Raw genomic sequence first — 17908 nt, 5'->3', positions numbered from 1 at the left:
TCTTTTGTGTGTTAAAATAAAATAATTTACATTGGAATTTACTTTGAGGTTAGATTTGTAAATTACAAGAGGTCGAGCCTTAGTGCATTGGCTAGTGCCTTCCACCAAAAGCAATAGGTTGTGGGTTTGAGTCTGGTATTCAGGCCCTGCTAACAAATTTGGAGGTAAGGCTGCCTATCATGACCTCTTTTAGACCCTAAAAAAGCGTGAGTTATGTGCATAGGGTATAATCTTTTTTTGGATTTGTAATTTTTTTTTTTTGGATAAGTAATAAAAATATATTAAAAAGAAGAGGGGTGTTATCTGAGTATACAGGAAGTACACATCAAGGACAGAAACAAATCAATTGCATAAAGTACAAAAGTGCATGAAAACATGGACTAAAGAAAAAGAACGATAGCCTAACACTGTAACCCAATCTAGAAGAGTCTTAAGGAAGAAGAGTTTAAGATCTGAAACTGATCTCTCTAAATCCTCAAAATGCCGATTATTCCTCTCCCTCCAAATGCACCACATCAAACAATGGGGTACAGCCATCCAAATAGCAGAATTCCAATGGCTCCCAAACTTTCCTTGCCAACAAGCCAGCAGCTCCACCACTGTTTTCCGCATAACCCAATGAATGCCAAACAGAGTAGACACCATAGACCATAAATCAAAAGCAAAAGAGCAATGGATGAGGAGGTGGTCAACTGATTCCCCATTTCTTTTACACATACAACACCAATCCAAAATCAAAATCTGCCGTTTCCTAAGGTTATCAATAGTCAAAATATTCTCCAAAGCTGCAGCCATACAAAAAAAGCAACTCTAGAGGGGAGGTGGTCAATTGATTCCCCATTTTTCTGGATTTGTAAATTATTGATGTTAAATTCCAATGCTTGTTAGCATAAGAAGGGATTTCTAACAAATTTGGGGATAAGGCTACCTAATAACCTCTTTTTGACCCCACAAAAGCAAGAGCTATGTGCATTGGGTACAACTTTTTTTTGGATTTGTAAATTATGAATGTTAAATTCTGGTGCTTGGATTAGCATAAGAAGGGATTTCAACAATCCCTAAGGAACCTGAACAAATCAATTCATAGTATCAAAGTCCCAAGTATGGAATCCATCATCAACTGTTGTAGAAATTATACTTGTGAGAAAATGGGTGCTGCTACACACGGATTGTACATGCATTAGTGTGGGTAAAGGAATGAGATGGGAGCCTGATGCATCTATTGTTGAATGCATACCAATAGTTAAGTTTAACAAAGAAATGAAGCACTCTGGTGAGTTAGGACTGGTCAAATTCGATCCATAAGCACAGGAAGGTTTTCGAATGGGAAGCCCCCTCCCAACCTTAGTTGTAGAGACTAAAACCCTTTGATACATGTCAAGAATTAGCAGACCTGATTGTAGGCCATCATGCTAGGTGGTCACCAAAGATGATACAAGAAAAAAAGGACTTGGGTAAGGTACTAACTTGGCTCTCTGCAAATGATACTGTCAATGTCTTATGACTTGTTAATGAAAAGGACAAGAACTTGATAGGAGACTAGGAAAGAAATAGAACTTGAGATGTTGATATGGGGATAATGAGAAGTTTAATGGGTCTGGAATCAGGATGGTTGGATTTGCTATTAGGATTCTTATATGGCTAATGCTGTTCTAAAAATACTATTAACAATGGTGTTATTTTAGTGACTTTAATATCTAGTTTGGATGAGTTCTGCTGTTCTGGAACCTAACACCTTTGCCTTTAACCAACCCCCAAATTTAATTTGGTTATGCCTTTATAGACCATATTGGAGTCCTTAATTGGGTCAAAATGGTTCAGAACCATGTTTTTCTTTGCAATTGCTAGGTGTGCACATACCTCAACCCTTGCCCCTGTTTCATGGCTTCTAGTGGTTTTGTTTATGAAGAAGTGTAAATGTTTTTCTTTTTCTTGTTGCATGGCTTCTAGTGATTTTATATGCGAGGAAGTCTCAGTGTCGTTCTTATGCTTTTCCTTTTTTGGGTGGTTTATGTCTCTCCTTTTTGTCTATTAGTGTTACATTTTCAATATCTAGGGGACACAAATTATTTAATTTTACGTTCTCCCATGTTATGCCATATGGTTTATAGGGATGGCAATTTAGATCCGACCCATGGATACCCGGTCCGGCCCGATCCTAATGGACCGGATTTTACCCGGTCCGATAAAGAATAGGGTCGGGTATGGGTTTTAAAAAAAAAAAACCCGAAGCGGATCCGGGTCGGGTCCGGGTTTTATTTAAAAAAATCCGAAACCCGACCCGGATAAGACCCGGTTACCATAAAATTACTAAAAAACCCCCTATATATATATATAGCTAAACAGAACACAAACCCTAACTCCCTCATTTCTCAGCTCACGCCTCCAGCCTCCTCACCCTCACTCCCTCATTTCTGCTCAAACCTTTTCAGTCCTTACCCTCGTCCCTCACTGCCTTACACAGCACACGGCCTCACACCTCACGTAGCCACGCTCCGTCTCACACATGGTCGTCGCCCCCCTCGCGGACTCACTCTCACTCTCCAGGCACAGCCGATCGCACCAGATCCTTCAAAGCCCAACAGATGTTTTTCCTTGTTGGCTGATTGTAAGACTCATCTAGTCATCTGTGTCAATCAAAACAATGATGTCTTCCTTCGACGATCTATGCAACCTAGCCTCAACTGCGCACGCCGCCGTGGCGCGTATGTCGCTCAGCGACATCGACGAGACGACGACGGTATCAGATACAGAAGAATCAAAATAGGGTTTTATTATTTTTTTTTTCTGTTTGTGATTTGTGTTTTTTTTCTTTTAGTAAAAATTATGTATTAACAGAGAAGAGCAAAAAATCAAGCTGATTTGTGTTTCTGTTCATGTTTGGGATTGTGATTTGTATATATATATATATATATATATATATTTTTTTTTTATGGTGAAAATTTTGTATTAACAAAGAAGAGAAAAAAAAAAGAAAAAAAAAGAAAAAAAAAAGAACTGATTTGTTTCCTCTTTTTTTTACAAAAAAAAAAAAAAAAAAAAAAAAAAAAAGGAAAAAAAGTCTTACACTATGGCATAATGCATATGCATATACTCAAGATCTTTACACAAGCTGATTTGGCGTGAGATTTTTTTTAAAATTTTTTTCCCCCTTCACATTTTAAGCTGGCTGGGCCTATTTTTGGCATCTGGGCGTTAAAAAAAAAATTGGTTGTGATTCGGCCATGATTTGGTCCGAGAATTAGGCCTAAATTTGGCCTAGCTGGACGGGGCCCGTGGAGCCCGGTGGGGTGGGTCTGGGCCCCGGAAAAAAACCCGTTTAGTAAACGGGCCGGGTCCGGGCTGTGGGTCTTGGCCCACAGGTCGGGTTCGGGTATGGAAAAACCCTGCCCGAACCCGACCCGTTGCCATCTCTAATGGTTTATGCTAAAGTATTTCATACTCCTTTACAATACCTGCGTTTTTTGAGCTTGTTGAACATAATTTATATTTTACCCCTACTTTGGATTTCTTTTTTTGTTAAGTAATGTCAATTTAGTGAAAACAGAAAGTGTATACAGGAAGTATACAGTAAAAATAAATAAATAAAATAGAAAATACCAATGAAAAATAAACACAAAGAGGAGGGAAAGATACAAGCAAAGAACTTAACGGCGAATAAGAAAAGAATCCAAAAACTCCAAAGAATATGCCTAGAAAGTATAGGATTTCGAACTCCATTCATAAAGGGTCTTCAAAAACATTAACTTAAAATTAGGCAAAGTTAACTCCTTTCCCATAAATGTAGGCTGACTCTTCTCCGTCCAAGTGCACAGCATAAGACAAGCAAGAATGGAACCCGCACTTCCTTGAATCTACAGAATTTCAAGGCTCCTTTCCAAGACTCCAACATTGGCATAACATAACTCGGCAATTTGGCATGACCCAAGTGATCCTAGGCAATATAAAAAAACCCACAGGTCACAAGCAATAGGATAATGTAACAGGAGATGACTTGCTGACTCACCATCAAATTTGCACAGGCAGCACCAGTTTGCCATGATAAAAGCCCTCTTTCAAAGATGATCCATCACCTATATATTCCCAAGAGCCATCTCCCAAACAAAGAATGCAATACTAGGCAGGGTTAGCGTTTTCCATATGCATTTCCAAGGAAATTGGATAGGATTTAATTTACAGCCATTACTTGAAACTGAAAGTTCAATTAATGTGTAAAACACTAATGAATGTTTAGATCCCCAATTTCAAATTAAACCAACACAAGCTTATACCTAAATAGTAGATGTGGGGAATAATAGGTATAAGCAAAAACCCAAACAAATAAACAACTCTACACCATAAGTAACCACAACACAGTAGCAATTAAAAGGTAAGAGTAAGGGTTAGAAAGTTCAATTAATGTGTAAAACACTAATGAATGTTTAGACCCCCAATTTCAAATTAAACCAACACAAGCTTATACCTAAATAATAGATGTGCGGAATAATAGGTATAAGCAAAAACCCAAACAAATAAACAACTCTACACCATAAGTAATCAGAACACAGTAGCAATTAAAAGGTAAGAGTAAGGGTTAGAGAGATACAAACACAAAGATAACACCAGCATGTGTTATCGAAGAGGAAACCAAAGAACTCGGCGAAAAACCTCTCTACCGCCTTCCAAGCAGTAAAATGATCCACTAGAGAATAAAGTTAGAGTATAAGAATAACAAAAGACTCTCCAAACCGAGTCTATCCAATGTAATTGAGCCCTTCAAGCTCCTGCTACCAACTGGTTAAGCCTAACCATGTCTTCTCTAGCTTTTCGGATCTCGCAATAAGCCCATTGCATCAACCAAATGAATTTGTCATCTCTGAACCGCTTTCCAAGTACCAAAATACCTCCTCACTGATATGGGTATGGTGATATAAGGATTTGGCTAATGAACCTCTCAAGGGCATGTCAGTGGAGAGAAAAGTAGAGGAATTTGGAAAATCAAAAGTTTAAGATTGTGGATGAGTCAATCTTGGTTTTCTTTAGGGTTTCTCTCTCAAAATTCTCTCTGAAAGCTCTCTATATTTCGTGGATATAAGGGTATTTATAGTAAGGTATGTGAGGAAAGTGAAAAGTTGTTTTTTTGCAAAATAGGGCATTTTGGCGACTCACTCTCGCAACTAGAACGAGTTGCGAGTTAACTGCCTGGCCAAACTATACTTTTTGTCCTATAGTGCTCCAGTTGTCGTGACCCTTTAACTTCCTGCATGCTTCACACATGTGGCATTTTTGGCAAGTTGCCAGTCGCGAGTCACTTGCGAGAATCCTCCAATGCACACACTCTTGAATTTTTTCACATTTTCTCACACACAACCCTTACATTATTCCCACCTAAATACTAGGTATCTATTTGTTGAAATTACAAGCAAATTTGACACGGAATAAAGTCAACACATGATTGAATAAATTCAACCTTATAGAAACACTCTATAATTACTTTTAACCTGGAATCCAGTCTTAGGTGATAGAAGTGGAACCAATCTACTGGGACTTGTAGGGGTTACCTTCGCTGCATACAGATCATCCAAAAAATTGAAAAATTGGGCCATAGAATCTAACTCCCAGACTTGTGCCTCTATGATGAAGACAGGTTTCCAATGCAATTGACCTTTAACTCAATCAAAATAGTCTGAAACCAAAGCCTTTTTGTCTCTAGCAAACCTGAATAGCTCAGGGTATATATCCTGGAAAGTCCCATTGCTATCCCAATGATACTTCCAAAACAAAACTTGGGAACCAACCCCCACCTCAAAACAAGGGTATGAAGCAAACTTCTCCCAACCCTTCCTAATATTTTTCCATGGGCCTACCCATGAGGACCTTTTACCATTCCAGTGTACCTCTGACATCGAGTAGTACTATACTTGCTCTATCAATAACCCTTTGCGGTTTTGCCACAATGACTTCTGTTCCAACCCATACCTCCACAACCATTTCCCAAGCAACGCTTGGTTAAAAATCAGCAGCTTTTGAATGCCTGGTACCCCTTGGATTGGATTGCACCTAGTAGACTAATAAACCAAATGCAATTTATGCTCCCCTTGAAGCCTACCCCATAGGAAGTCTGTATTTTTTCCAGCTTGTTGGCTACACTAACAGGAATGGGGAAGAGGAACAAGGAATAGGAAGGGAGACTTGAAAGTGTACTCTTGATTAAAGTTAGCCTAATAGTCTTCCTCTAGATTATTTCCTCATTTCGTTTACATTTTATTTCACTTTTTCCTACAATGGGTGGAATATGAAATGATAGTAGAATGTATTAACTTTATATACTCTTATTATTCTTTTTATTCTCGTATTATCATTTAGTACATATAAATACATATTGAATAAATTTAAAAAAAAAAAAAAATTCTTATAGTGTCATACGTGGAATAAACTTCTACCAAGTACAGTTTTGACAACGTTGATTAACAAGGAATTCTTAAATTAAATTCTGTGTAAAGAAAGGGCAAACCATGGATGCCCGTAAGAAAGACTTCACTTCTAAGACGAAAAGAATGGTGTACCTTATCCCCAATTTCAGAGAGGTTAATTCCTAGTCTCAAACTCATTATACATTTCTTGGGGTAGATGGCACTTACCACTGCACCAAGGTTTGACATCTCTTGCTTCTAATCATGAAATGAGCTATAAATCACATCTTGTTTAATCAAAGAACCAACTGTTTTTCTATGATAATTCTTTCAAGTAGGATGAGTACATGACAGGGCAAAAACTCTAATACGAAGTTGATTTCCTTTTTTTTTTTGGTCTCGTTCTCTTCCTTTGAGTCAGTAAACTTGACTGTGTGTTTTATCATAGATTTCCATATACTGCACATATAATTCATACCGTTGCCTTTTCCTATGAATTATACAGGCATTGAAGTTATAAAAAATTTGAGGTAAAGATTGTCATGACGAAAGAATACAGTTCCTTCATTTCAACTCCCACTCCCCCCCCCCCCCCCCCCAACAGCAAAACATTGTACAAGCTGATAAGTAACACTGTAACGAAGGAAAGAATACAGTTCCTTCATTTCAACTCCCACTCCCCCCCCAACAGCAAAACATTGTACAAGCTGATAAGTAACACTGTAACGAACATTTTACAATGTACCTATTTGTGTGTGTTTGTGTATATATATATATATATATATATTTTTTTTTTTTTGCAACATGTAGTTAATATAACTCATACCTATGATATGGTTGTGGCTTAACCCTCCACACTTATTTCTGAGGAAAGACGCCATTTGCATCCTTAAATAGTCTAATAATCTGTTCCTCAGTTCTTACTTGGTTTCCTTGAACTCTCAGCATTCTTTTTAGCCAAATTTGACAAATTGTGGCTTCTCATGCTATTATATCATCACGTCTCCTTACATCCAGCTACAACCACTTCCACTAATTATTTCACGTGGGTATGGGAATTGATGAGGGAAATGCTGTAAATCATCCCACAAGTTGAATCCTAGAGCCAAAATATAACCAGCTTGGGCTTGTAAACAAAGCTGAGTTTTATGCTACTTCTTATATAGATGAACGGAAAATAAGGCCTGGTTGTTTAGCTGACATGGCTAGGGAAATGCATACATTGACTGATTTTCCTTCTTAAGTCTTTTCTAATGCAGTTTTCTTTATTTTAGTGACAACTGATAAGGACCACCGCATGAAAAAGCAAATAATTGTATTTGGTAGTAGACAACCAAAAACAAAATGCAATAGAACTCAGGTAGTAAAAGAGAAATGATGAATATCTATAAACCTAAATAGCATTCAAAATGTTAGTACAAAACCTCAATCCACTTGCATTTATAAAAAATTACTAGAGAACCCATCTTAAACTCACTTCACTCAACCTATAGGTTCCCTAAACTGAAATCAAATCAAGAGCTCGCATATTTCTCAGTCCCAGTTCGAGCAGTAGTCTCACACTTGGCTTTTTCGGTCTTGTACATATGAGCAATCTCGGGGACAAGAGGATCGTCCGGGTTTGGATCTGTCAGTAGTAAGCATATTGACAACAGCACCTGCAACCGATTATTGTAGTAATCAAACAATTTTTATTTTCGATTTTTGTTATTCCCAAAATAATGGAAACTGGATTTAGATTTGAATGTGATGACTCTTGCTTTATTTATTTATTTATTTTTTTTTTTAAATTCAAAAGTTTCACATGAGAGCATTTGAGGTCAAGATATTTCTATTGAAAATTGCCGAAAGTATCAAACTCATTATTAAACTTGGGAATAAAGGGGGGTTTGATCTTGATGAATTTGCATATGGCGGCAAAGTTTAACTTTGAGGGTTTACCTTACTTTTAGTACTTTTTAGGTGAAAACATCATTTTGATCTCTACATTTTGGGGTCACGGTTTATTTAGTCTCTACATTTTGGTAGTAATCAATTTGGTCATTGTTATTTTCAACTTGCAGTCAATTTAGTTCCTACTGTTAGCTCATAACGAAAAATGTTTATTTGACAAACGGTTTGCCTTGTTGGCACACATATGGCTAACATAATAATATAAAATCAAATAATCAAATATTAAAAAAGCCACTTTAATAATAAAAGAAATTCATGTCAGACAAAAAAAAAAAAAAATTCTAAAAGGATTAATTAAAAGAAAAAAAATAAAGAAAATGATTTTTTTTTTTTTTTAAATCTCAATTTCTTTTATTTTCTTTTTGAATTCTTGCACTTTTTTAGCTTTTGTTTCTAAGCACAATACCCAGAACACAGCAATCTAACTTAAACCAATCAATAATTTATCAAATATCAAGACTCAATTTTCTCTTCAATTCTTTTCTTTTAATCTATTTTCTTAGCAGCCACATAATTGTCATACAACTATCAAAACCACCACAGATTTGACCACCAACAACCACCATCAATATCAAAACTACCAAAGGCTGAACCCCTCACTATAAACTCCTAAATTCCTAATCACAAACACTGACAAACTCTCTAACACTTTTCAAATTTTCCCTCCCAATTTTTGTCACTTTCCCAAGAAAAACAATTCACAAAAAAGGTGAAAATGCATGAGATTCGTCACATCCAGGGAGGCCAGTGTGGGAACCAAATACATGCGGAGTTTTGGGAGGTGGTGTACGCGGAGCATGGGATTGATTCAATGGGTCAGTACATTGAAGTGCTTGGTATTGGGATTTTTTTGGCTAGACACTCGGTATTGAGATTTGATTTCATATTGTGGTGTTGCTGGGTGTTGGGTATTGTGTTTGGGAAATAAGAAAGTGCAAGAATTCTAAAGAAAATAAAAGAAACTGAGGATATTTTTTAATTCATTATATATATTTTAATTAATCTTTTCAGAAATTTTGTGCCTAACATGGATTTATTTTATTATTAAAATTCTTATGTGGATTTTTTAATATTTAATTAATTGATTTTATATTATTATGTTAGCTACATGTACGTCAACAAGACAAATTGTTTGCCATGTAAGCATTTTTCATTAATGAGTTAACAGTAAGGACTAAATTAACTGTATGTTGAAAATAACAAATTGATTGCTATCAAAATATAGGGATCAAATTGACCGTGACCTTAAAATGTAGGGACCAAAATAGTGTTTTCATGTACTTTTTAAAAATGAATCTCCTTTTGTTTTAATGAGAAATTACCATATCACTCACTAACTAAATAAAATGTGGAGATTAAAACTCACTACCACCTACTATTGTATATTTAAAACAAAATGACATGTCTAGTTAAAAAAGTACTGGAGGTAAGCCAAACTCTAACTTTAAACAGCTGAAATTCTCTATATTATAATCCGAATTCGGTGCTATTTAAGGGGATATCAGAGCTAACAGCAGTAAAGCCAAGTCAACACCACCAAAGGAAAATAAGCAATTAGGCCTGTTTGGTTGTGTTGTTTAAATAACAATTTTCATTGTTTAAATAACATAATATATATTTCCACAATACTTTTCACCCACACGTATTTCCACAACACTTAAATAACGTTACTAGAAAAACATTACCAAACGGGTCATTGTTTGCTATATGGGCATTTTCCCCCCGAATCAAACAGTACTATTTATATTTATTCTATTTTTTCATATATATATATATATATATATTATTTATATTAGTTTTCGGTTTTTTGTCAATTTAAGGTACACTTAAATGACTTTTTTTAATTTCATATTCTGCCTTCAATCAACAATCATATCTTTCTCTTGCTTAGATTTTTTGTTTTATTGGTATTGGTAATCTTATTCTTTCGCTGAATTCAATTTAAATTTGATTGAAGGCTGAACTTTTGATACCCCATTTTGTGTCTCACATTTAACCCCACTTGCATTACCTTGCATATTATCACCATTTAACATCTCCAAGGCAAGACTGTAATTTTGACCTTTTGATCTCCAAATACTTCTTATAAAAAAATCTTGAGGTCATAACGATCAAAATGACAATTCATGAGCATTAATCAGACCACTAGATTAAAAGATATCAAAGAAATAAGGTTTAACAATAAAGGACACTTGCATGAAACCAGTCTCGACCATAGGTGATTATGATATCTTAATTCTAATTGGTCTATTTTTAGTCTAATTTAAATTAAATGATGTGTCATATTCCTATTGGTTGTGTTGATACCTCACGGTTGTCGACCACCCAGAAATAGCGACGTGCACGCCCCTCCCTAGAGGGGGGGTTCGCGAGCTTGGGTGCATGCTCTCCTATGACTAATGAGTCATTTTTAAATTGTCACAAGTTTTTGAAGTCGCCACCAATCATTAGGTTTTTACTAAGGTGTGATTAGTCATTTGACTCTGTTTGATTTTATTACCAATCCTAGGTTATGCAAAAGTCAATTTTTTCCAAATCTAACTGGATGATAAAAAATCTTGATTCTTGGTTCGAAAGTCTAGTAATGTGTGGGGAAGGTGTTAGGCATCTCACAACACCTGTTGTAAAACAGTCTTTTGTTTTTTGATAAATTCTTAATATTTGGTCATAGGCAGATAAAAGCAAGCTACTAGCATTAGCTTTTGTGGCTTTAAAGAAATGGGCTTTGAGGAGTAAATTGGCCAATATAAAAGTTTAGGGGGAGTGTTTTGGCCAATGGTTGAAAGTTTAGGAGGTATATGAGCATTTTTCCCTATTGTACAGAGGAACATTACTTACTCGGAGGATAACTGGGAAAAAGATAATTTTTAGAAGCATGTGTTTAGTGTTGAATGTCACCCCAAAGATGTTGCTGATGAATTGATGTGCAAAAGGCCTGAAGCGATTAGCAAAAGAAGCCACAAAGAAAAACAATAGTATTCTGTTTTTGGCCCACAAAAATCCATGTTACTATACTTTCCAATATCATTCTTTTTTTTTTTTTTTTTTTTTGAGAAATGCTATGTACAAAACATTTTCACAATAAAAAACTTTCACAAAAAATCATAAGTGGTTAATTGTTATTGGTTTTAATTTTAACCTAATATTGAAATTATTTTTTTGTCTCACCAATAACAACTCGTAATAAACTACCACTTAAGTTTATTGGTGGTTAGTTGTTATTGGTTTTTTAAGTGTTTTGAAAATATTATGGATATAGCATTTCTCTTGGTTTTTTAAGCATTTATGAGCACTTTGTATGTTGTAGTATTTGTTTTACACAATTCTTTTTTTTGGGGTTTAAGTTACTATTTGTAATGCTTATCTCTCTCTGTTGCTTGCACGTATACATGGCAACCTTAGTTATCACGGTTCAATATATTCTTTTGTGCCACATTCTCACATTCTCTCTTTATCTTAAGAATGAGTGTTACAAGAGTTAATGCTCTATGCATACATGTCTATTAGATTCAAAATATGTCTGCCAGCTTGTCAAATAGCTAATGGATACTCTTTTTTTTTTTAATTAAAAATTTCATTTAGAGTATTATTGTTGATGCTCTAAATTGGGTTAGATCGACTTGGGAAAACAATCTTCCTATGGCTTGACCAATGACACCCAGTTGGAACCCTTCTGCTTAAATTTGGAAATATATAGGATTATATATGATGCAACAATCTATGAGGCTTTGGTGGATTCAGTCTTGAAAAATAGAACTGGTTTAGTTATACTCCAAAGACAATAAGTCTTGTAGATCCAAAGTAAAGGATAAGGCTATATGGACCAAAACTAAGTCAAGCTGCTTCTCTTGTGTAGCCACATATACAGAGATTTATATGCTTTAGGGAGGTCCTAGACTATTTGTTGTTTGTCATATCTGATTCATCAAATATTGGGCAGTGATGGGTGATTGGCCTTCTGTTCTTTTATATAATAAATTGAAACTTACATTGTTTTATTCTCTACAGCCACAAGATATCATAATAAAAAATTTTGAGATTAAATGGAAATTAAACGAAATATCCATTTTTATTTGTATACTAAAATAATGTTGCATAAAGCATCTAAATTTCTAAACTAACATGGCATCTTTGATACATTCCCTTCCTATAAAGACTTTTAGGAATTGAATTGATTATTTGTACAAACACATAATCACACATTACAGTAGTAGAATCCAGCATAGTAAACGAAGACGACTCCTACACTTGAAGAGAGAGAAAATCATGATTCCTACATTAGAAGAGAAAGAAAATCATCCATTAATTATTTCAACAAGGGGTATAAAACTAGCTTGAAATTAAGATCACGACTCATAATCCCCTGCATAATCCAAGCATTATTAAAGACATTTAATCTCTTCTAGTTGTTCTAGGCCTCTGCAATTCACAAAAATGTTCGTTAGCTCACCATTTTATACCCTGATAATATAAAAAACAATAACTATTACAAGGTTACAAGGTCGTGGATATTAATAAGATGACAATTTCTATTTAGCAATTTGACTGCAAGTGAGAAATGAAAATATAATTTCCATGCTTAATGAAAAGGTAAACATAAAATTTCCATGCTTTTTGAAAAGAAGTATTTGGAAACTGAATGAAATCAACATAAATGACTTGGACACATTACTTAGAGTAGTCTTATAGTAATTAAAATGAAATGTCTCTTACTGGAGCTCTACTTGGTCTAGCTCTACGAATCCCCAAACCAACAAAAGTACTTTTTATCAATTGTAGTTCCTTAATGACTTCCTCCATATTGATTCTCTCTTTTGGAGATTCCAATGAACATAAGATTCCGATATTAAGGATTGATAGTAAGCATTTTTGCATATCCACATCAATATGCCTATAGTCCTCAGTATTATTAGCTTCTTCTACTTCATTTTCATTGTCATTATCATCTTCTTTTGTTGCCATCATTGCTGTAGTTGCTACTCCCATTCCTTCAACTTCTCTTGGCAAAAGCATTGGATCAACAACTTGAATGAGCCTTTTTGGTAAGGACATCTTAACAAAGTTATGGAGATTGAGACCATCTTTAAACATATCATCAATGGGCTCCTTCCTGTAAACATTTCTAACACAAGGACTCCATAACTATATACATCCCCTTTAGTTGATGCTTCACTACCCATGCCATACTCTACAACTCATGGAATGGAGGGAAATTAAGCAATATTCTATCTATTAAAAAAATATGGATTTAGGGTTTACAAAATGCAAAGTTAAGAAAATAAAACTGTATGTTTTTAGACCCCTTAAAACCACAATCAGATTAATCTAGGTAATTATCCAAGTGATTACTTAGTCAAATTAACAAATCTAGGTTAACACAAATATATCATATCAATGTATAGCAGCGGAAAATAAAAAACACAATGATATGATAACCCAGGAAAACCAAACCGGTAAAAAACCTAGGGAGGATTTAACCTTGCTATTCTCAAGGTAAAAAACAAATCCACTAGAAAGAATCGAAGTTTTACAATAGCGACTTAGACCATTAACATCCTATTGCTACCCACCAGTAGAAACTTACTGACACGGCCACTTGTAAGCTCCGAAACCACGGACTCCTTCTTTCTTTGGCCTTTGCAAAACAAAAACACCCACGTTTGTGACTTTGAGATTCCACTCAAAGGTTTAGCAACACAAACTCTCCTGTTTGTGACTCCAAGACCACCCTTGAAGGTTTAGATTATCAGCACCTTTGATGATTAGAGAAGGCAGTAACTTTTACAATATTGGATCTTGAGATTCTTCAAGGAAGAACATCGGTAGAAGATATGAGAGAGATTTTTGGAACAAAACCCTAAAATACAAAAGAGGCACACTCTTTTTTCTCTGAAAAGCCTCATAAAAATGTGCTTAGGGTTTCTTTTATATACTGGGAGAAGTAGATTAGAAACCCTAATCCTTAATGGGCTTGAAATGTAGTTTGGGCTTAATTAAAATTTTGCAGATACGACTTTCGATTGATCGAGCCTGTCTTTCGATTGATCGAACCAAACAGATTATAAAATCTTCTTCCTGTAGCTTGTATGTTCTTGAATCTTTACTTGAATCACCTAGAGCATTGTCTAATAATACCTATAGACTCTAAGATCTATATCTAGACAAGTTTGTATTCACGATTTGCCAATTGTTCTAAACTTTTAGAACCTAACAATCTTTCCCTTTGGCAATTCGTGACAAAACTTTCATACAAAATGAAATACTCATATACAAGAACAACCCAATACAATAAAATGCCCAATTACATCACAAATTCCAATCTAAGACTTCCTAACCAAGAAGTTGCCAATAAGAGGTAGAAGGTCTTGATCAGAATGCATTTGTCTTTCTTGAAACACTCAACAAACACATCACCGCATGTGTGGAAAGAAAGACATATAAACCATAATATGAAACAGAATATAAAAAACAAAAGTAAATTCTAACTCTCCCCCTAAGTTAGATTCATCAAAAAGTTTTTATATTCTCCCCCTTTCAAAAATAATTTCAACTCCCCCTAAACAAAACAAACAGGATTCCCACATTTCATTTATTTTATATTCTCCCGCTTTCAAAAACAATTTCAACTCCCCCTAAACAAAACAAACAGGATTCCCACATTTCATTTATTTCTCCCCCTTTTTGTCACGTATTGACAAAGACAACTCAAACAAAGAGTAGAGTGATAGTAAACGTGAGAGAAAAAAGAGAACCAAGGGAACAAAAAACAGTTTAGCTCTATAAAAAATAGAGGCAACTCCCCCTATGAAGAGCAACAACTCCCCCTAAGAACAACAAAGGTTAAAAAAAAAACTTTTCTCCTTCTATAAAAATAGGAAAAACAAAACAAGTTTTGGGAAAAATTTAGGAGGTAGGGAAAACAAAAACACACTGTGAGAGTGCCTTTTTTGTGACACTCAGGCCCAAGGATCCCGGGCCGAGTAGTTTGTGGTTTGATGGACCGAGCTTTGATTCATCGTAGCTAACAGGCTATTTAAGAATCAAGTAGTGCACAAGGCATGCTACCTACAGTACATGTAAACTGACAAGCAAGGATATTTGTATTGAAAGACAAATCAAAAACAGCAAAGTAAATGCAGAGATCAGAATAACAAAAGCACAAAATAATGTTATAAGGATCCTTAAATCAGTGAGAAATATTTCATTGAAATTATCTTTGTTATGGTTACAGTACGCTCACTAAGATGTGATACAAGGTTCAAGCAAGCTCAAAAATTACAGTCTTGAATGGCTATTCAACCCTTCAAGACTTGCAAAGTTTGATTCTTTTTAAATCCAAGTCTGTGCAATAGTGGCTTTTATAGGATACCGGGAAGTAATATTAACTTTCCCTGAGTTTTCTCTCCTTTTACAAAATTTTATCAATAGCTCTTTCACCTCTCCAATCTCTGCCTTCTTCGCAACCTTTCCCTCCCTTTTATAGTGATATTTTGGAGTCCTAGAACCTTGTTTTGTCCTCTGGTTAACAGGGCATGTACCGTGCCCATCACTTAGCAGGTTCTATTCCCTGTTTTTTCATCCTTCCCTTCTTTTCAGCTTTGATTTCTCTGAAAGTCCATGGCTGGTTACCTATTTCGGGATATTCTGAGGTCATGCCTTTCTCGATCCCTCTGTTTAGCAGTTCTTCCTTTTTGCTTTTTTTCCTAGCCGGGCGGAATCCCATTCTGTCGGTTTGAAAGTCGTCCATTGCCATTCCCTTTTTCATACTTCTCCATTCTAGCTCCCTGAGGCGCTTCCCGCTTGCACCATGAGAGGTCGCTGATTCTTTCTTCTTTTCTTGCTAGGTCGTTTGGTGCTTGTGGCTTCTACTCTGTTTCTTATTTTTCTTTTTGTCCTTTTCTTTTGAACTGTCTTAATCTTTCTTTGACTTTGCTTATGCGCCTAGGAGGATCCGTGCCTCTTGGTGGTTGTTGAGGATCCTGGCTATTTCTTTTTTAATCTCTTGACGTGGGCTTCTCTTCCTTCTTGATGCTTCTTTTAGGCTTCAAGCCTCTTGGGCCTGCCACTTCTTCTCTTTCGTGGTCCCCTTGCACTTGCTTCCTTGGGCTTGGCTTATTTTCTTTTGGGCTTGGCTCACTTCTTTGGGCTTGGGCACTATGATCTTTTTTTAAACCTCAGCACACACAAACTAAACTTAAAAACTAAGTTGAGGATACACATGAAGAAAAAAATATTCTTTCTTTCAATAAATGCAATCCATAAAGAGTTGCATGAGTAGAGAAAATATTTGCACATTGATTATCCATCATATCTCTTAAAAATATTTTATGTAGTTCATACATAAAAAATAGCATATACTAAAAAGTACATAGCTCAAAAATTAATCAATCAATTTTTAAATCAAGTTGAGTACCCAATTTAGTAAAGTGTATGCATGTTATGTGTGAAATAATGAGAAATATGACTGTAAAACTGCAAGATAGATACAGAAAATCAATGCAATGCATGTGAATCCTAAACATAAATGATGCATGAAAAAAAATTTGGTCAAATATTTAAAAACTGAAATTTTTCAGTTTCGATCGATCGAATGCCAATCGAGTCAGGCAGATTCAAACCAAAAATTTTTATCGCAATTTTAATCGGTCGAGAAATAGATTCGATCGATCGAAAATCTGGAAAAGTGAAATTTTGAAAAACAGTGCAAGTTAATGTAGAAACTCCTCAAAGCACATTGTGTTATGAATAAAATGCATAAGTATGAGATGAAAAGTTTTTCAAAAACACTTGAATTCAACCCAAATCTTCCAAAAACAAGATTTTTAATCAATTTGTTCTCAAAGCTCAAACATTAAACACATTTGGCATTAAAATTAAGGAATTTTCAATCTCGGATGGCCAAAACAAAATCACACACAATAACATGTACAATGTTTAGCAAAGAGTAACTTGTGTAGTGTGTGCAACTAGCAAAAGCTTGAGATACATGTGATGTGATATGTGAATAGTAATCAAGTACAAATTCTACAAAATTCATCACATAGAATTTGAAAGAGACTATCACCTAAAGAGTTACATCATATAACTCCCACATCTCCTAGCAAACAAGCTTGCAATCATGTAAGTTTCTTGATTTGCCTTATAATGTACACACCAATTTTATTTGATTAGAAACTTATTAAAATAGTCAGAATAATATACACATCAATTTTATTTGATTGATTTAACATTAAGTCCAATAATGTACACACCAATTTAAACATTTAAACGAGGCTACACCTTATGTTCTTTTTGTGTATGTGCTACACTTTTTCGAGCACAAAATCTTACGATATGCACTAAGGTGTTCATGATTGGCTAGTAAACAGTGGTGAGATGATTATTTATGCCTTTCTCAAAAGGTTCAAGTCCAACAATCAAAGACATGTGACCTCAAGATCAAGATAAAGTGATCAAAAACTATGAACATCTCCCACACAACATGCACTACAAAGCTCAAACTAGTAAAGTGCAATAAAAGAAGCTCATCCAAGCTAAACAAGGTACATAAACATGTTATGTAA

The 17908-nt window shown here is 35.1% G+C and overlaps 1 protein-coding gene across 1 annotated transcript; it reads right to left on the bottom strand.

Annotated features, from left to right (window-relative positions):
- Nucleotides 1–7906: 7906 nt before the first annotated feature.
- Nucleotides 7907–13397, bottom strand: LOC126721702 (uncharacterized). The gene is made up of 2 exons (XM_050424762.1): nt 13059–13397; nt 7907–8050 (listed from the first exon to the last, which is right to left on the bottom strand). The coding sequence occupies exons 1-2, from the start codon at nt 13395–13397 to the stop codon at nt 7907–7909; spliced, it is 483 nt and encodes a 160-aa protein (XP_050280719.1).
- Between the last annotated feature and the right edge of the window lie 4511 nt (nt 13398–17908).

This window comes from Quercus robur, chromosome 4 (assembly GCF_932294415.1).
Source record: "Quercus robur chromosome 4, dhQueRobu3.1, whole genome shotgun sequence".
Taxonomy (NCBI): domain Eukaryota; kingdom Viridiplantae; phylum Streptophyta; class Magnoliopsida; order Fagales; family Fagaceae; genus Quercus; species Quercus robur.
The sequence above is the reverse complement of the archived record's forward strand: the minus strand, read 5'-3'. Positions and strand labels throughout refer to the sequence as shown.

Bases quoted from the DNA above. Each gene is read 5' to 3' on its own strand.
- LOC126721702 (XM_050424762.1), bottom strand. From the start codon at position 13,397: ATGTCCTTACCAAAAAGGCTCATTCAAGTTGTTGATCCAATGCTTTTG. The intron at 8,051-13,058 runs GTAAGAGACATT...AATCGGTTGCAG, and splicing joins CTAGACCAAGTAGAGCTCCA to GTGCTGTTGTCAATATGCTT.